The 20,357-nt window shown below is 47.1% G+C and overlaps 2 protein-coding genes across 5 annotated transcripts in view; both read left to right on the top strand.

The window, feature by feature from the left end:
• Positions 1 to 18,990, top strand: part of PRDM11 (PR/SET domain 11) — a 41,700-nt gene extending 22,710 nt beyond the window's left edge. For 2 of the 4 annotated variants that reach the window (XM_035327147.1, XM_035327146.1), the window contains exons 6-8: positions 10,546 to 10,733; positions 13,919 to 14,569; positions 15,407 to 18,990. In XM_035327147.1, the coding sequence (XP_035183038.1) occupies positions 10,546 to 10,733; positions 13,919 to 14,569; positions 15,407 to 17,571 (3,004 nt within the window). In that variant the 3' untranslated portion in view covers positions 17,572 to 18,990. Of the gene's footprint in view, positions 1 to 10,545; positions 10,734 to 10,755; positions 13,131 to 13,918; positions 14,570 to 15,406 lie in introns of those variants that run through there. The other 2 variants (XM_035327149.1, XM_035327148.1) reach the window with 2 other exon arrangements.
• LOC118167610 (myb-related transcription factor, partner of profilin-like) lies at positions 680 to 7,084 on the top strand. Its single transcript, XM_035327150.1, has 2 exons — positions 680 to 2,050; positions 3,809 to 7,084. The coding sequence occupies exons 1-2, from the start codon at positions 1,624 to 1,626 to the stop codon at positions 4,393 to 4,395; spliced, it is 1,014 nt and encodes a 337-aa protein (XP_035183041.1). The 5' UTR covers positions 680 to 1,623; the 3' UTR covers positions 4,396 to 7,084.
• Positions 18,991 to 20,357: the final 1,367 nt, after the last annotated feature.

Here is a 20,357-nt window from a genome sequence, read left to right as displayed (position 1 = left end):
CTCCCACGGTGTCACTTTAGAGCAATACCAAGGTTGTTAGGTGTCCTAACTATGAAGATGTTTTACTTCTGTGTTACATCTTGATATCCTTTTTAAATGTTAGTTTTCTAGGTTTGTAGTAACGGTTTGGGGAATGATTTATATTAACGCTGAAGTCTTTTACCTCGGATGTGTTGTGTTCTCAACAAGAAGTTTATGCCGACGCAAATTTCTGAGAACTTCCTTTTAAAATACGTAGAATTTTATCACATGAACGCTGAAAAAGTTGACCTCTCTCAAAAAAAAAACCAGCATACCTGCTTTAAACTCCTCGAAGAGAAGTAAAAGCAGTATTTTCTAAAGTGTATAACACTAGAGAAACTGTTTTGACCTTTACTTCACTCTGTTATAATTCAGATCAACACATGCACTAAGATATCCCAGTGGTTCTTCTCGTCCATGGCCGCCTGATCCCTGCAGTGCTGCATTGCATGCTTACACGCCGGTTCCCATCGCCCAGGCTGCGGATTACTCCTCTATCCGCAATCCCACCCTGTTTACACACAGAATTGCATATTCACACAATCCGTTTTCTCCTCCCCTAGGGAATAGATGCACTCTTTTTTTTTTTCCCAATAAAAAAAACATATTCAGGACTAATATTTTGCTTATTTTTTAAAGTTTCCTTTGACTGTAGCTGGAAAAACGAATGCTCCCGCCTCCCCCCCTTGGAGGCGCCACACAGAATTGCTCGTTCTCAGAATGGCTGCTGCTCCTCAGTGGGCTGAGGCTGCGTGTTGTTCTTTTGAAGCACCAGAGGCTAGGCACAGGATCCTGTCAGCAGCAGTGACAGCGAAGCCTAGCCAAGAAAAGCAAGTGGGTGGCCTCATTCCTTTTGAGAACAATAGGAAATGGCAACCATTTCTGGGTAAAACAAAAGCTTACTGTGAAGCAGACAGACGTTGGAGGCTCAGTACCATGGTGCTGAAGAAGAGACTTTTCCTTAGGAAAAACAAATTACAGAAATTGCCCATGAATCTACTTAAAATCTCTGTCGCCTGAAAATAAATAAATTAAAAAAAACACTCATGCTCTGCATGAGATTCTGTGAGTTTTAACAAAAAGGGTAGTGTAAAAGTTTCCATGGCATGTTCTGCCAGGCAGAACAATGAGATATGTTTCAGGCCTCTAAATTTCCTCAAGAACCTGTTTTCGAGCAATGTCACCTTAGAAGCTAATTCGTGAATATGATTGAGTCCTCATGCTTTTTTTTCTGTATACAAACTGCAGCAACTGATACGAGGCTGTACTGAAATCCTCCTGTATGAGCCAGGGCATCAGGCTAAGCGTAAAATTTGATTTTAACTGCTAAGCTGAGAAGGCTCCTTCACACTAGTCTCGCTTGGTGTTTGTCTTTCGTTGTTTGTTGTTTTTTGTTTTTTTTTAAGCTTGTAAGTTGCCTCTTAAAAACAAAGCGACTGCTGCCTTTTCTTGGTGTGATTGAGGGAAAACCGAGAGGCTTTTGAGGGTGGGGGGAAGCTGGATCCCACCAAACTCCTCTGCCCAGGCGCAGCACTGGTCAAGTGGTTGGATGCAGGGGGATACTTTGCGCTGATTTCCTTTCACCCAATTGTGCTTTGTGGGATGTTCAACCCAAGGAACATGGCTGAACGAAAGAGGAAGCCCAAGTTTTCCAAGGAAGAACTGGACATTCTGGTCACTGAGGTGACCCGCAATGAAGCCATGCTGTTTGGGAGGGAGACAATGCGTCTATCCCATGCTGACAGGGACAAGATCTGGGAAGACATAGCCAGGCAGATCACATCAGTGAGCCAGGTCCCCAGGTCTGTAAAAGACATTAAACACAGATGGGACGACATGAAGAGAAGGACCAAGGACAAACTGGCATTCATGCAGAGGTCCCTCTCTAGCCCCACCAGCAAGGGGCGGCCCTCGGCCATCGTCCTGACCGCCCACGAGAGAGCCATCGAGTCAACGCTGCATTCATCACGCCAGATGCACGGCTTCCGGAGAGCGGATCTGGACGTGGTTGACAGCCCGTCAACGAGCTGTAAGTATCATTGCCTTAACACCTCTCTGTCTTATGCTTGCCTTTCTCAGTTTGACACTGGAGGAGCGTTGTGTGTTTTGTGAGGTGCTGGGTTGCCCGTCAAGCCAGGTCCTGCTGCAGTGTTTGGTTTCAAGGCAAGGCTCTGGTGATCATGGGGTGATGAGATGGATTGAGGGAAGGTTGTTTCTGAGTTAACATCATCTTTATCTATTTATCTAGTCCTTTTCCGTTCTGTCTTGTAAGGGTAGACATTGGATTACGCTTTCTTAACAGGTCATAAGCCTGAACTAATCCTACAAGTGAGGGAACAGCAGTAGTTGAAGTGCAACTGCCTCCAGTCCGTGAAAGAGCATTTGGGAAGGATTAGGAGTTCTTCATCTTGCATGCACCCCAGTAAAACGGCAGAGCTGTCAAGCTGTGAGCCGTGTGCCTGTCACTAATGGATCGCTGCATGGTAACCGTCTTCCTTTCAAGAGGGCTCTTGGGTGTAGCTCAGTGATCACTGCCATTGGTGGCACGAGGCCAGGCCACTAGTGGTTTCTTACTAGTGGTCTGAAGGCTCAGTGCAAGTGCTATGGAAAAGGTAGATGATAATGTCTCCCTTCTCCACTCTTTTTTAAGAAACTACAGGCCCTGCTTTCTAAGTTAATCTTCCTGCATCACTGTTCTCGGATACCTTCCAGTACTGAACCACGAGCTGCTTTTTGCAAGCCTTTCCCCAGTTGCATATATACGGTTTTCTTGTGTGGTGGTGGAAACTTCTTGATCTGTGAGCTTTTAGAGATACACAGGAGAGAAAGAGGAAATAACTTCTTGGAAGTAGGCCAACTAATACATCATGGATGGCACTGTCCTATCATCTTAGGTCTTATCTCATATCTGAAGTAAGACTGCTAGTGGGAATGCAAGGATGAAAATCTTTCAAGTACTGACGAAGTGGGACTTGGTCATTCTTTGCATCTATCTTGGGAGCCAGTTGTGCTATTTCAGAGGTAAAATTAATACAGCTAGAGCAAGGAGATAGTGGACAGTTGCAACAACTGAAATATCATCTCTTCTTATACTTGGCATGCCTGTACCCATGAACTGGCACATCACTAGATATTTATCAGACTAACAAGAACTTTCTGGTAGCGTTTTGCTTTGATTTTGTTTTTGCATCACGTATGCTTGCCCGGTAAATACGAGGTCCTGTTGCTGCTGTGCCTGACTGTCTGTTCACCATACTCAGTGGTGGCAAGCCACATAGTGGCCTTGCAGTACAGACTTTGTGAGCAGCACTTGGTACATCTGTGTCTTTCTTGATGAGGAGGATGTAAGAAATAACGTGGGAGCAGGGGTCTGGCATGAGGAACCAAATGTGTCGGGTATTTTGAGGCTCAACCAAAGGCTAGGCACCTTTGTCTCCCCAAAATACTGGAGTGTTCTAGCTAGTTGTGATTTTGCAGAAAGTAAGTCATTGCTATGGTCTGAAATCGGTTGATCTTCTAGTAATGAGTAATGCTATGTAGAAGACACCATGGCAGCTTGGACTCCTCCTCAGTTGGCTGGGTTTGCCTGCTCTTCAGGCCTCCTGTGGCTAAGCTTGTCAGCCAGCTGCTAACATTGCAGCACGTGCATGTTGAGTTACACGCCAGCATCTACAGGCTGCAGGTGGGGGGGGGACTCTTTTTCCATGTGCTTTGAGATACCTTGAAACAAAAGTCAGAGTTGAGAGGGTTTTCCCATTAATAATTCATGCTTCCTTTTCTGTTTAAGCTGACGAAGATGAAGAGATGCCAGGCACTTCTCGGGAACACTGCTCCTCCTCGCTGAAGAGGGCCAGTGCAGGAGTCAGCCAGCTCTCTGGGCCCTCCTTCCTCCACACCTCTTCCTCGTCGGAGCACTCAGAAGCTATCAGCCAAAGGCAGGAATTGCACCGTCCATCACCACGCACCTCCTCGTCCTGCAGACCCCCACACCCCCGCACAAGGAGCCCGCCCCTCTCCAGCTTCGATCGCCAGCTTCTTCATTCGCACTCGCAGCAAACAGAGCTGTTCAGGCAGTTCTGCCAGGAGCTGGTGGCTATTCACAGGGACATGGCAGAGAGCATGCATGTCATCGGCCAGAAGATGGCTGACCTCACCAGCCAGGTTGGCCAGATGTGCCAAACCCTATCAGAAATCCGTGATGGGGTCCAGGCTTTCCATAGGATACAGGGTCCTAGTGTCATACAGGGGTCTCTTCTGCAAGCAGCTTGCACAAAACCAGCCCCTGAGCCCAGTGCAGAGTCTAACCAAACCCCCTCAAAACAGACTCCTCCTGCACGGACTACCAGGTCACGAAAGAGAAAACACCATTTTTAGTCTGCTTCATATAAAGAAGGGTGCCCTGTCCTGAGCTGCTGCATGCTCACATGGCCTCTACATGTGTATTAGTACTATGTGGGGAAGGTCAACAGCCACCCCGTCCCCCAGCTAACATCTAACAAAGCACTGTGAATTATGGCAGCTGAATAGTAGTGCTGTCCCTCTGCAGTGGCAAAGAGGAATCTCAGACCTTATAGAGCTTGGGATGTAGGGCATCTTTCTATTCATAGAGATTAGGAGATTTTGCTGTTTTCCCCATGCTTTAAATGCTCTGTAAGCTAAGAGATAAAGTAGGGAATCATTATCTTGATCTCTTTTTGTGCCTGTGAAACTTTATTTATGGAGGCAGTGTCCTAGAGAGCTCCCTTTGCAATCAACCCACAAATTTACCCTGATACTGCCTTCCCATCATCTTCCTGTGAATTAGTGTATGCACTCGGCAGAGTCTTAACTAACGGATGCATCCTTAGAACTCTAAAGATTTATTGCTCATTATTTTTATCTTGTGTTCAGCAATAATGGGCAATTCAGGGCTTACTGTGACTGTTAGGCATAGGTTTGGGGAAAGGTATATAAAAGCAGAGCATATGCAGGGAAGGGAAGAAAGCACAAAGCTGAGAGAACCTTCTGCCATCAGAACGACAGGAGAGAAGATCTGAGCTCTGTGTGGCATTAGACTGCTGAGAAGGGCTGCTATGGCATGTGCCTGGATGCTGCAATACCACGTGCATTTATATCAAATAGTTTAATCTCTGTCTCCTCAAGTCTTTCTGAAACCCTGACCTACCTTTCACAATTGCACTTAAAATACGGTTATTTCGTAATATGACAGCTCTTAAAATTGTATCATATTATTTTCTTGCATGTTGTAATCTTTAGTTTTGAATCACCTCTCCCTCCTCAAAATGTGAGACTGCACAGAAACAAGGGAAGATACAGGGCCTGCTTCTGACCTCAAGAAACAATTTGGTTTTGTGTCACTGTAACTCTGTCAACTTCAGTACAGTTACTTTGGACATGCTCAGTATTACTTAGGGTAGAATCTGTACTGTGTTCTCCTGCCATGAAGAGTTTACAACCTCAATTCCCAGCTGTACAGTTTAAGTTCTTAAACATGTTGGTTTTATACTGCTTCCTTTCCCCTTAGAGATGCAAGAAAGAACTGTTAAAACATTTTAATTGCTTTAGTGCTGCATGAGGTTTCCGTGTACAATCCCAATTCCTAAACTAGTCTTTAATAATGTCACCTCAGGTGGTGATAACATATGTGGCAGCTTTTTACAGCATCTCTGTTTTCTGCTTGATTTGCACGTCTGCACCTACTGTGCTGCCCCCATCTCTGGATAAATCTGGACCATTATCGTGTCGTGCCTCAGCAGGGAAGAGGGCCAAGGTGTTATCCACACACAGTTAGCACACCACTGCTCTCTGGGCTGTTCTATTGTGGGGAAAGGTGGGTTGCTGAAAACTATTCAAGTTAACATGAATGCCCATCATCACATAACATGTGGGCTACAGGCTTAGCCAAAAAGCTGTATAAATTTCAGCAGGAATGGAACATTGGCAGAAGGATAGCTCAGAATAGCAGAAGGATGGCTCATTTTATGTCTTCTTGAAGGGTCTTCTTCAGTCTATTGGCCTATCCTTTGAAAGCATAGTATGTCTCCTGTGTCAGGCATTCCTGATGTTCTTTTCCTTTTTTCTTCTTAATTGTTCTGTAATCCTAATTCGAGTAATTTATTTTTAGTGGTTTGGTAAGAGGCCCTTGCTCAAGGAAGTAGAGGTCTGGTAAAAAAGACCTCCTTTCTTCTGAGGAATGACCCACTTTGGTTTCATGCAAAGGAAGTTCCTCATAGTGCTGGCGCCAGACCAGGGCACTTACCTTCCTGTGAGGATGTCCTTTTACTTCTGTTGTACCGTTTGTGTTCTGCAAAAGTCACAGTCTCTCTTCAGTTGAAGGGAAGATTGGGGAAAGTGGTGTAAGTGGATCTAATAATATGAATCACAGAGAAATGAAAAATGGTGATATGTTTTAAAGGCTTTCTGAGTCAATACAGTGCTGCTGCTATAAATTAGAGGTAGTATTTTATATTTTTATAATAATTTGTCCCTGCTGATGTTCTCCCATGGATATACTGATAGGATTAGTTCCTTTGATGTTGTCTGGGGGGATTCCATGCAGGAACCCTCAGGTCAGCAGAGGAGGTGGCTCCCACCAGTGCTGAGCGCTGGAGGGAGTTAAGGGTGCTGTTGGCATCATCGCTGCCAACAGTTTGCCTGCACAGATGCCTTGAGAGAGAGAGAACCCCTTGTTCTTGCACAGGAATTGCAACCTTCATACAGCCCCCCAGAGGCTGGGCTGTGGTCTGGAGAAGGGACCTTGTACTATGGACTGACTGAGTTCTCCCCCAGTTTCCTCTGTGGACTATTACAGATGGGCCCAGCTCTGGGGACCTGTTGCCTGCCCTGTGTAGACCCCTTGGTGGAATGGCTTTTCTGTACTGGCTCGCACAGGATACTTCCTCCTGCACACAGCATGTTAGCTGGCTGTTGAAGTAAGTGCCCGTGTTAAAGCAAACTGCTGTGCTCAGCCCCACTGTCTCCGTGTCTTGTCCATGCTGAAAAATCCTCTCTCTCAAAAGTATTTTTGTTAAGATTGCAATAAATATATAACACTTTTAACACAGCTGCTGTTGAGTCATTTGTTTCTCTCATCAAATTTCTGCCTGAACATGTTACACGTCGCTTCAGACCGTACCCGTCACAGATGCTGAGTCTCCTCGTGAGTGCTCAGCACCAGAGAGCTGGGGCGGTGGTTGAGTGGTGGCACCCCATGGTGCCTGCCTGGGCTGCTGCCAGCTCTTCTGCTGCACCTCCTGCCACGGTGCTGCGCCCCACCTTGACTTTGGGAAGACCTGTGGCCTCTTCCTGGTGGTACTCTGATGACAGGCTGTCAGCAGAGCATCGCCGGGGCTGGCCAAAGGATGAGCAGTGGAGGGGTCAGCAGGGAGGGGGAAGGCATGGGGCAAATCTTCAGGGGAGGAGCAGAAGCCTGAGCCACTGGCTGCAAGGTCTCCCTTGCACCCCACCGTCTCTCCCAGCTGCTCCTGTTGCCTTGCTGCTGAAGCTGGGAAGGAAGAGCCCCTGGCTACCAAAGAATACTCTGACATTTTTTTTAAGTACGCTCAATGGACTATCCCAAAACGTGACAGTTTGGCTTCCTAAAAGGGCCATGGCTTAGAAAAAAAGGATTATGAGGATAGTCACAGCTGGGGCAGGTGCCCCTGTGGAGCTGTGCTTCCGCCAGCCATGAGGTTGATTAAAGCCCCTACAACAGCAAGTAGAGCTTGTAGATGCTCTCCTTTGGTGCCAGGACTGGTGCTGAGGGTGTCAGGCTGGTCCTGAGCAGCCCGGGCAGAGTCTGTTGGCCTCAAGCCTTGCCAGGAGCCTGGTCCATCCCAGGGCCCAAGTGGATGGGAGGTCTGTGCCTCAGGGCAGATGAAGTGTCCTGCTTGGAGCTCCAGATGGCTGGGCCTGCTCCAGCAGTGGTCCCATCCCTGCTCCTCCAGGGATCACAGTCCCACAGGAAACCCATTGTGACAGCGGTGCCATTTTTATCCCAGGTGTCTGAACAAAGGTTATTTGTTGCCTTAGTACCAGTTGCGTGTTGGGTTCAGGTTCTCCTCAGGCAGCCTGTGGCCCTGCCTCGCTGAGCAGACTGGGGGTTTTGGAGTGGCTCAAACCATGATGTGCAGCAGCGCTGGGCATCTTAGCCCAACAAGTAGAATTTGAGTTTTATGCAATCCTTCCTAACCTGTAATTTGTGCCTTTGGGGCTGCTGGAGTCAGGGCTGGGCAGCGTTGGTTGGAAAGCATTTCGTCTTTGTGGATGATCTCATCCGCATTCACGTTACCTCAGGAAATTATCACAGATACAACCTTTCTCTCTCACAACGTAAACCAGCTCCGAGCTGCCAGCAGCCATGGAGAAACGTATTAATGACCAGATTATTCCACAACTGTCTGCTAAAGCCTTCCTCAATCTCTCCTAGTGAAATCTCCAGTGCCAGTCGCTGCTGGGCAGCAGCACTGACAGACTCCAGGAGGCAGAACCTTGGAGGAGCTCGGGCAGGAGGAGAGCCAGCAGGAAAAGCACACTAATGCTTAATAAAATACTTCATAAGAAAAGTGAGGAGCGGTTAACCGGTCTCTCCCCTCCCTGTACAAAGTGGTGTTTTAGAGAATTTTCTAACCCTCATTGCTGGGAGGCAAGGGGTGGTCCTGCCTTGCTAGCCACTGCCCTGTGAAGCCCTTAGTGCCACTGGTGGTGGGGATTTGGGTCCGGCATTAAGGAGCTGTGAGTTGCAGGGTCTCTCCTTTGCTGTCACTAGAAAGCGTCCTGGCATTTTGCTAGCATGGGGCAGAGCATCTCTGAGGATCACCCACACAGCAGAGCATCAGACTGACTGCGGCAAATGGCTGCATCTTCAGGGTGCTGTGGCAGGTCTGTCTGGATGACCACCACATCTTTTGTGATGACTAATACCCAGAAGTGTCGGCCAGGCAGCAGCAGCTGAGTACATTTGCTGGACCTCCTTCCCACCACGCTGCTCCAGGCCTCTGCTCCTTCTCAAATGCATAAACCAGTGGTCTAAAGGTTCATTAGTTTTGTCATAAAAAATACATAAAATAAGAATTAATAAAAGTCAATGTTTGGCTTATTTTGGCAGTGTCAGAGCTTGTTTAAATAGTGCTGAAGATTGCAGAGTGTCCTGGGTAACACAGTTGGGAAAAATGCAGCTGATTCCAGGCACATGCACAGTTGCTTAACATTGAAACCAGAACTGCTGCAGCCTTGGGCAGTCTGAGCCACTGCCAACTCATTTTCTATGTTTTGTGGGAAGTTTGACCAAGTTTATGACCTTATCTGTGTGGGTGTGTGGTCACATGCATGTGGGCTGGTGTCTTTATCTGTGCATGCACGTGGCCAGAGAAAAGAGCATTCGGAGAAAAATTGACAGCTTCCTTAAGCCAAGGAAATGCCTGTGAGCTAGAGGGGAACGTTTGGGCAAGGCATAGTAGCAACACACTGCTTGTCTCCATCAGTGTCACTGGAGTGGGGAGTGCTGAATAACTGAGGCAAATGGCATACATGAGGAAAAGGCTTTCAGCTGTGAACCAGTCAGGTCTGCTCTCAGGTCTTCCAGTCCTGGGCAGTTGTTGTCAGCTTGTGCACAGAGGCAGCTAGAGCCATTATTACCAAGCCTTTTCATTTCCACTAACAAGAAAAGGAGTGTAAGGATTAATAATATGATTCTACCTATAGATCTCTGTCTAACCAAGCTGCACAGGGTGCCAGCTGGTTGGAGTGGTGAATTAGTATGTTTCTGCTGAGCTGAAACTTAAATGTTTTATATCTGGAAAACAAACCCCATGCTCAGAAAGCAACTTTTCTGTCAGCACTGCCCGGAGATCTGCCAACACGATGCTGGCATTTCAGGCAGTTAGTGTTTCCCTAGACTTCCAGGGCTGAATGTCCGAGTGCAAAATCTTCCAGTACTGGCACCACCTTGGTTTTGGACTACCAGCAAATACCCCTGTGCATGTTGGATGTCCATCTTTCTCTCCTGAGTTATCTCAGTTCTGGTTGACCAAGAGGAGAGAAGCAAAGGAAATCTGGTTTCTACTAAAATGAAGATGATGTTGGGGAAGAGACCAGAAGAGTGGCCCTGCCATATTCAGGAGAACAGGGGAGGCCCTGGGATGTGAAATGCTGGTAGGGAATCTAGAAGTCCTTGTTTCCATCTCCAGGCAAAGAATCTTCTGCCAGTGAGAATCTGCATCACCATTACTGGCAGAGATACTCCTTCAGGTCGGATGTACAGTGTAGTAGTCACTTCCCCAGCAGAAATGGACTCACTGGTTTAGGGCTCCCTGGGTGTCCATGCTCGTTGTCCTGTATCTCTGGCAATTTGCACACCATTGCGTATAACTCCATGCTTTCCAGTCTGGCTGTGTCGATGGCTCTCTCTGAAGGTCATTCCAGCATCATCATGGTTATCATCATGGTGCAAGGGGGGGGGGGGCAGGGATTGGGCGCAGGAGAGAAAATGAGTGCTTCACGCCTGCCTTGTCACCTCGCCCTCAGGTATGTGATCATCTCCCGGGAGGAGAGGGAACAGAACCTGATGGCCTTCCAGCACAGCGAGAGGATTTACTTCCGTGCCTGTCGTGACATCCGGCCTGGGGAGAAGCTGCGGGTCTGGTACAGCGAGGACTACATGAAGCGGTTGCACAGTATGTCCCAGGAGACCATCAACAGAAATCTCACAAGAGGTGAGTCCCTCTCTTTCCACCCTTTCCCCAGTCCCCTTTGGCCCCCACATTTGTTGCACTGAGTGCAGTGGGTGAAGTAGGTGATGCCCAGCCTGTGCGAGGAGAGCTGCCCTTCTACAAGCAGCTCACATCTGGGCAAGAGCCCCCCCGGTTCTGCGTGCCATGGATGGAAGTTGCTGCACAAGAAGGACAATGTAAACGCTGTCATGGGATCATAAAAGAAAGATTTGTGTAGTGTTGTGTTTTGTTATGTCGTGTCGTGTCGTATTGTGTTGTGCCATCTTGTGTTGTGTCGTGTCGTGTCGTGTTATATAGTCTGTGTGCTACCAGGGCCTGATACAAAGCCCAGGAATCACAGAGCTCCCGTCACAAAACTTTGTGGCCTGAGGGATTGCCAAACTGGTGGTCCCAGAGACAGGTGCTGGGTTTTTCTTTGAACATACCACTTTCTCTGGCTCCTCTGAGCACCTTGTTCAAGGGAGTTCTGGCTGGTTTTGCGTGCATATGAAAGAGAGATTTCCTTGGTGTGTTTGTATGTCCATTTTCCTGGCTTAATTTATCTCCTCTTTCTTCAGAAAGATAATTTGGGATCGGCGCGACATCAGCTCCTTAGTCTTACAACCTTAGAGTGCTTGTACAACGTACAGGAGGCTTTGTACTTGTCAGATTGATTCTTCCCAGGATAAAAATTGTTATCTTATCTTAGCAATAGTCATGCTGGAACAAACCCAGCGGTCCTTTAGGTCAGTGTCATGTCAGCAATACAGGAAGCTTTAGAGGAAGGCAAAAATTCTTAATGCATCTATTCATCTGTACAATGCTGAGACCTGAAGTTAATTAAGGGCATTTCTTTCCAGGCCTAGCCACAGAACAGCAGGGCCTCAGAGGGGCAGCCACACTAAAAATAACTTTCTAATTAAAATTCCCGTGTATATTATTACACAGCTGCTGTTGCTGCCTTGACTTGGTAAAAGGTGTCTCCTCTTTAAGCATGGGGTGGACAAGATGTCCTGAAAAAGCTGGTTGTCCTCCATCACCTTGGAGTTCTTATGCACTTGCAATGTTACATCTTGATGGCTGTGCTTGGGCAATTCCCACTTCTGAATTAACACCGGTATGAATGTGCGTTTCTCTGTTAATGACCGTATTAATCACTGAGTGATCAGGTACACGCTGCAGTGGTTTTGCTGCATCCCATGCAGATGTTAGCTGTCCAGATGGCTTAGTACTTTCTGAAAGGGCTGCAAAAGACAGACTGTGCCCTGAGAGGAGCTGCGTTGCAGCACTGGTCTGGAGGGGCTCCAAGGCTATGAGCCCTGCCCTACAGACTTGCCTTTAGTCTTGATTCATCATGGTGCCATGGTTTGTGTCAGCTGAAATGATAACACAGCTGGCTCGGTGCTACGAGTGCAGTGAAGATCTGCCTCTGAGCTCCTCAGGACCTGCCATATCCTGCCTCACGCTTGGGTAGAAGCTTAGGTGGCTGTGTGTACCATCCTAGAGAACTCCTGACATCTCGGTGAGCCCATCCTGCGGCCAGCTGAGCTCCAGGCTGTGTTTGCAAGAGGAGCGCAGAAGCATTAAAACGGAGCATCACTTGGGGCCACTGCTAGACTTGCGAGACATCGCAGCCTCAGCTGGGAGGGCGCTGGGGGGCAATCAGAGAAGGGCACTAAAATCTGCTGGGCTGTTTCCTGTTTAAAAGATTCCAAATTCCCTGCAGATGAACCAGTGAAGTGAAGTTGCAAGCTTTACTAACTCACGAAAAGTAACATGGTTCCTGGGTTTTGTTTCTATCGGTAGTTTCTGACCCGCCTCATCACTGGAGTTGATACCGATAATATGAGGGATCGTCTTGTGATTTCTGGCTTTTCCAATAGGGCCAAATCGTTCAGTTGGCTAGGGGAAAAAATCACCAAGAAAGAAGAAGGATCCATTCTTTAAAACCCTACCTCTGCCAATAGTTCCTAGAGTCCGTAACAGAGAAAATGTTAAGACAGAGACCCAAAGTTCTGCCCATAGAAATTCTCCAACAGGATGTGTTGCAAATAAGGTCTATTGTTATGGATTCACTCAAGAAGTGTCTGGGGTTCCCAGCCAGCATCAAACCCAGTACAAGGCCCCTGCCATGCAGGCCAACCCTTTTTACGGTGCCTTACTCTAACTGTTTTGAGTCTTGCATCTTTTCTGCATTCTTAGCATTGCTCTCCTTAGAGAGGGAACGGTAGCTTTTACTCCATAACTCTTATGAAAGCATGAATACACTTTAAAAGCAAACAAAACCAAAAAGCAGCATAAAGCAGCGTCTTGTTTGGGAAGCCATCAATGCTTGAAGTTATTTACAAGATAGAAGAATGATGGAAATTGAGCCAAACCTATCGTCTTTTGAATTTCCAGGTAAGGAAATCTGGCTATTCCCTTTATTTTAAGCAATTAATAATTTGTATGAGGTTGCTTTTATTAATGTGTTTTATTTTTTTTTAATCACTGAATGGCCATGCTTTTAGACTCCACTGGCACAAGCTAGATATCCCGTCCTTGGAAGGCATACACCCATTGTAGCTCAGTTGACAATGCGTACCTTGGGCTTTAAGAGTGCAAGTTATTTTTACTCCTTTGCCTTTGCATTTCTGGAGCAGCCTCCAAACTGAAAGAGAGTAAGGGGGTTTGCAACCTTTGTGCTGTGGCATGCACAGATGCTGGGGTTCTCGTGAAACAGTTTGAATCTCTCGCTGCACTGCTGTACACTCGATACCTTTTACCAAGTCAAAACAGGCACAGGTCTTCCAGCCAGCCAAAATGGCATTTGGGCTCTGGGCATTAGGTTCCACCATGATCAGTGATTGACCTCATAGGCTCCTTCCACCGCAGGTTGGTTATACTGCTAGGTTAAACAGGCTGCCTGTAGTTTCTCTTCTCTTTAAAGTGTGTGGGTCCTACTCTGCTGTGGCTACCCAGGACTGTCTCTGTTTTTGCAGACGTGCCCATTAGCAGGGCTCCTCCTCTCGCGAGCCTCGGTTTCCACTGAGTTGTGTCAGTTCCCTGGTTTATAATGCAATGTACAGACCTGCAGGGATTCAGCATACCTTTTTGTTCTTTTTTTTTTTTTTTTTCTTTCAAGTTTTAGATTGAGGGATGTTTCTCGGTTCCCGGTGATAATCCCCACCCCTCATTTTCCTTTCTAGGAGACAAAAGGTTACAGAGGGAAAAGTCAGAAAAGAATGTGGAAAATCAAGAGGACATGAGGGGGCCACTCCAGCTCACTACGTTAAAGCAAGGGAAGAGCCCCTACAAGCGCAGCTGTGACGAGGGGGAATCTCACCCCCAAACAAAGAAAAAAAAGATTGACCTCATCTTCAAAGACGTCCTGGAGGCTTCACTGGAGTCTGCCAAATTTGAAGAGAACCAGTTAGCAACGAGTACACCACTTTCCATCAGAACAGCATCTAAATACCAGGCTGAAGACATTTTTGAGAGGTGTGGCAGTGCCATGCAGCATGGCTCCCTGAACCTCAGCAGAAACCGGAGTGAAGGGGAATGGAAGATCCCCCATGGTTCCTCTTTTAGTTCTGTCAAAGAAGTGGGGATCCTTGAAGATGAGGAAGAAGAGCCTCTGTCTCTGAAAGCAGACAGCCCAACTGAGCTGTCACTGGCCTCTGCACAGGGCAACTCCCATGAAATCCCCACCACCTCCTTCTGCCCTAACTGCATCCGTCTGAAGAAGAAGATCCGAGAGCTGCAGGCCGAGTTAGACATGCTGAGATCTGGGAAGTTACCTGAGCCACCTGTGCTATCGCCCCAGGTACCCGAGCTCCAAGAGTTCTCAGACCCCACAGGTAAGCCTTGCCGAGTATCAGCCTTCTCCAAACCCTGCCTAAGGAAAGTAGTGAGATGCCTGTGTGCTCTGTACCCATCTAAAGCGTTTTGCTCTGAGTATTCAGGTGAACACGTGGTTCCGTGGAAGGTTCGTTGTCAGGTTTTGTGAACGGGTGGGACAAGAACTGATGCTGGAGGCGCAGTGGAAGACACTGTCTGGGAAAGACTCTGTATGACGACTCGCTCTATTTGTTGCCATTGTAATCAATCATGCACTGCCAATAAAAGAGACGTTCCATTGCAGACAGTTTGTTTGCTGTATTTTTGACGCATTCTCTTTCAGCGGAAGCCCCTCCCCAGTACCTTATATGCTACCAGGAATCATTGCTTGAAAGTCCGAATGACTCAGTGGTAACACTGAAATTTGCGCTTTTTGTGTATGAAATAATGTGTACCTCACTGAAAGGCACTCTCTGTTTTCTCCACTGCCTTACCACAAAACGTGCCCCTTTCTGAAGGTACTTCATTTCTAACAGGAACATGCTATTGAGCAGCCAGGAGCCTTCACCAAAGGAATATTTGGGTCATATCATGTATTGTGCAATAGCCAGGATGTACTGTCATTTCTTGCTGTCCTTTGTGGCATGTTGGAGACAAAGTTCATATGCAGAAACGTTGATTTCTTTTTCCTTCAGAGATGTAATTCAAATTCTAGCCATAGTGCCTTGTGGGCAGGGTATGTCCAGCTCATCAGGCAGTGCTCTACTGTCACAAGTAGTATGCTTCTCTAGCTCAAAGTCTTGGTAAATACCTTATTTTTTCTTCCTTTTCTTTCTTTTTTTTTTTTTTTTTTCCAGCTTCAGAAAGCATCATCTCTGTTCCCACCATCATGGAGGATGATGATCAAGAGGTGGATTCTGCTGATGAATCAGTTTCCAATGACATGATTGCTGCTACAGATGAGCCTTCCAAGATGTCTTCCGCAACGGGCCGGAGGATACGGCGGTTCAAGCAAGAGTGGCTTAAAAAGTTCTGGTTTCTGCGGTACTCCCCGACATTGAATGAAATGTGGTGCCATGTCTGTAGGCAGTACACAGTGCAATCCTCTCGGACTTCAGCCTTCATCATTGGCTCGAAGCAGTTCAAGATACACACAATAAAGCTTCACAGCCAGAGCAACCTCCACAAGAAGTGCCTGCAGCTTTACAAGCTCAGAATGCACCCAGAGAAGACAGAAGAGATGTGCCGAAATATGACCCTGCTCTTCAATACGGCCTACCACTTGGCTCTGGAGGGCAGGCCCTACTATGACTTCCGGCCTCTGGCAGAACTACTGAGAAAGTGTGAACTCAAGGTGGTGGATCAATACATGAATGAGGGAGACTGCCAAATCTTAATCCACCATATTGCCCGGGCTCTTCGAGAGGACCTGGTTGAGCGCATCCGACAGTCTCCCTTCCTCAGCATCATTCTGGATGGGCAGAGCGATGACGTGCTTGCTGACACAGTTGCGGTTTATGTACAGTACACGAGCAGCGATGGGCCTCCAGCAACTGAATTCCTGTCTCTTCAGGAACTGGGCTTTTCTACAACAGACAGTTACCTCCAAGCATTAGACAGGGCCTTTTCCAGCCTGGGAATCCGATTGCAGGATGAGAAGCCAACTATTGGCTTGGGAGTCGATGGTGCTAACGTTACTGCCAGCCTGAGAGCTAACTTGTTCATGACAATCAGAAAGACCTTGCCGTGGCTTCTCTGCTTGCCCTTTATGGTACACAGACCTCATCTGGAGATTTTGGATGCAATCAGTGGGAAAGAACTGCCGTGCCTGGAGGAGCTGGAAAACAATCTGAAGCAGCTGCTCAGTTTCTATCGTTACTCTCCCCGACTCATGTGCGAGTTGAGGGTCACTGCTGCCACTCTGTGTGAGGAGACTGAGTTCTTGGGGGACATTCGAGCAGTGAAGTGGATAATTGGGGAGCAGAATGTGCTCAATGCGCTAATCAAGGATTACCTTGAGGTTGTGGCCCATCTCAAAGACGTCAGTGGCCAGACCCAGAGGGCAGATGCTTCCGCGATTGCCTTGGCCCTCCTCCAGTTCCTAATGGACTACCAGTCGATTAAACTCATCTACTTCCTGCTGGATGTGATTGCTGTGCTTTCACGCCTTGCCTATGTCTTCCAAGGGGAGTACCTTCTTGTGTCGCAGGTGGACGATAAAATAGAGGAGGCTATCCAGGAGATCAGTCGGCTAGCAGACTCGCCTGGGGAGTACCTGCAGGAATTTGAGGAAAACTTCCGTGAAAGCTTTAATGGCATTGCTGTGAAAAACCTACGGGTGGCTGAAGCCAAATTCCAATCAATCAGAGAAAAGATCTGCCAGAAGACCCAGGTGATCCTAGCCCAAAGGTTCGATTCCCGTAGCCGGACATTTGTGAAAGCCTGTCAGGTATTTGACCTTGCAGCTTGGCCCAGAAGCACTGATGAGCTCATGAGCTATGGGAAGGAGGATATGGTACAAATATTTGAACACCTGGAGACGGTCCCATCATTTTCCAGAGAGGTTTGCAGAGAGGGGATGGACACCCGAGGGAGTTTGCTGATGGAGTGGCGAGAACTCAAGGTGGATTATTATACCAAAAATGGTTTTAAAGACTTACTCAGTCACATTTGTAAATACAAACAGAGATTCCCCCTCTTAAATAAAATAGTTCAGATCCTCAAAGTCCTTCCCACCTCATCGGCCTGCTGTGAGAAGGGGCGCAATGCCCTGCAGAGAGTGCGCAAAAACAACCGCTCTCGGCTCACACTGGAGCAGCTCAGTGATTTGCTGACGATTGCCGTTAACGGGCCGCCCATTGCCAACTTCGATTGCAAACGGGCGCTAGATAGTTGGTTCGAGGAAAAGTCGGGCAATAGTTACGCACTGTCAGCTGAGATGCTGAGCAGGATGTCGTCTCTTGATCAGAAGCCGATGTTGCAGAGCATGGACCATGGCTCTGAGTTTTACCCCGATATTTAGAGAGGAATGCCTCAGATCAGAAAGCTGTTGAATAATTTTTTTAATCTATACTCGAAACTTTGATATATTATATAAAATATATATATATTATATATATTAAGGAAAAACCCACACTGAAAATTTAAAAGTTAAGACGATGTGCGTCTGATAGAAGCTAAGCAGAATTTTAAAGATTGAGACAATGTTTAGAAATTTACTGGTGTCTCCAACCATGGCAGCTGCAGTGTAGGTGGCAACATTTCATTCTTTAGAAGCATGTGCTGGGGCCATACTCTACATGTTCAAACCTAACAATCTATAAGCTAGATGACGGGTCTTTGTCAGCCTCCTCCTCCCGGCGGTTTCCTTTGTATGTGTGTTGTTGGTTTGTTGGGTTGATTTTTGTGTTGTTGTTGTTGTTTTCCTCAGTTCTAATCTCTGCCTCTCTTTTCGTTGTTCAGTTATTGAGCCATTTGAGCCTTTTGTTGACGACCGTCAGATTTCTGATTTCCGACAGAGCATCCTGTGCGTTTATGTTGTCCCTGGCTGCCCAGCTCCACCTGGTGCTCTCTGTTCGAGTGGGAGCTTCTCACACTCACAGAGGTTACTGGGAGGAGGGAAGGGCTGGGGCCAGGATTTTGTTTTTTTTTCTGATTCAGAAACACATGCCTCCACTAAACTGTGATGCCCCTTTCTCAGTTCTCCCTACTTTTGGGCTGTAGAGTAATACTTGCCTTTCAGCTCCTTTTATGATAACCATAGTACGTCTATCATACATATATTATAACATGATGTCATGTGCAGACTATAAAATAGCAAAATAGAGAAGGCAGGGGGAAATTTTTGCATTTATATTTTTATATTGTAGGAAATAAATATATATATATATATACAACTATTCATTCAAAACCAGGGCTGCTGTGGAAGCTAGACAGCCAATGAGTCAAGAGCCATCTCTGGGCAGAGATTCAAAGGCTTAAAAAAATATATTCTAATTTACATTATTTATACTATGTCTTTATAATCCTAGATTGTTGTGGGTTTTTTTGTTTGTTTTGTTTTGTTTTGTTTTGTTTGGAATGACTGAAAGAAAAACCTGCTGCAGTTTGGTAGCAGGGGCTATCAATGCAAGATTATCTTGGATTATAATCATGTGATGATGTCCTATAAAGGTTCACGTATTCTCTTGTGACCAAGGTAACATGTTCCACAGCACAGCAGACTGATGACAGCAGGAAGAAGGGATGCTCTACTTCTTCCTGTGAAACATTTCTTCCTTTCTTGAAGGGATGCAGAGTCCAGCTGAAATGTGAATGGGGGACTTGCACCTTCTATCACAAAAGAGATTGTTCTGTGGGCTTGGGGTTCTTTTCTTTGTTTTATTATTGTAAAGTAAACGAGCTCCACGCTTTCACAAAATATCACTTCATGTTAAAAAAGAACAAAAAAAAAAAAAAAAAAAAAAAAGAAACAAAAAAGGTGCAAAAACTCCACAGATGCTAGTGCCTTGCCCCGCTGATGTGGCATGGACAGCACCAACCTGACCAGACCATCATGGGAGTGAGAACCTGTTGTCCAGAAGGTCTCCGAGCTGACAAGTTCTCACTTCCCAGAGGGATGAGCTTTGTGCCAAGCTGTGTTGTTTGGAAACATGATGGTGGTATCAGCAACACTGAACCTTTCCTTTCTCCTGTTACCCCCCTGCCCTTGGTCTTGGTGCTAAGATATCTCTAGAACCGTTGCTGCTAGTTGATAGCTTTTCATTTATATAAATATATATATATATATAATATTATTTTATTTTTTAAACTTTTTCGTTTGTTTTCAATGGAGATGTAGCATGTTTGGAACCGATCTCTCTCGGAGTCACTTTCACTGCCAGGGTTCACACACTGTCTTCCCCAGGAAAACACACACCTCTACCTAGATCTCACTCACCTCCCACTAACCCGTTCGCCCTCAGCAGACCTGCACGGTTCATGTCGGTGGGCAACCAAGCCACTGCCTACCGGCTCAGTTCTCAGACCCGCGGACACAGCCAGGCTGGTGTTTTTGTCCGAGCTTTGGAAATGCTTCCCCTCTATCCCCATGGCAAGGAGGAGAGGTGGAGCCTGGCTGGAGCTTTTGCAGTGGCCAAGCTTTGCCTCCTCTGCCCCAACTCGGCCCTGCTGCGGTTTGAGAGGGGCAGAGTAGCTCCCGCACAGGCCGCGGGATGGCCGGGCGGGCGGGCTGCAGTCTGTAGCACTTACTCCCTTTCCCTCATGCCATACCTCAGATGACGTGTGGCCTGCCACAGGCTCGTTCGGATGGGGGGAGCAAATGCGCCGGGGCCCCCCATGTGCCTCCGAACAGTGGGTGGGTGCAGGCACCGGGGCACTTCTCCCCGCCGCCCTCTGGCACGTCGCGGGCTAGGCTGGGGCATCGCTCCGTAGTGGTGCCGGGGCATCAGTACACAGCGCCTAGCAAGCAGAAAATTGTTTTATTTGCCTAAACTGTTCTTGCATTTTTTTCCTGCCTTTCCCAGTAAATTATGTGATCAAATTGATCCATTTGCCTAAAGGCATAAGAGTTAAGCTGGAAACCCTCCGGCATGGTACAGACTCAAGGCAGCTCTTTGTGTGACCACAAAATAGGGATCTCTGTACATGAGGTGTTTGTGGCCCTCCAGACCCAGCAGTTGGTTTTGCTCACAGTGCTGCTGTAAAGCTGACGGATCTGTTCCCTTCCAGGGAGATGGCAGGTCTCCTCCTTAATTTACAATTTGAGGAGATGGTAAAAGCAAAAAGAGAGTCCCTGTAGAAGAATTG

The sequence above is a fragment of the Oxyura jamaicensis genome, chromosome 5, assembly GCF_011077185.1.
Source record: "Oxyura jamaicensis isolate SHBP4307 breed ruddy duck chromosome 5, BPBGC_Ojam_1.0, whole genome shotgun sequence".
Taxonomy (NCBI): Eukaryota; Metazoa; Chordata; class Aves; order Anseriformes; family Anatidae; genus Oxyura; species Oxyura jamaicensis.
This window is presented reverse-complemented; position numbering and strand designations above follow the sequence as displayed.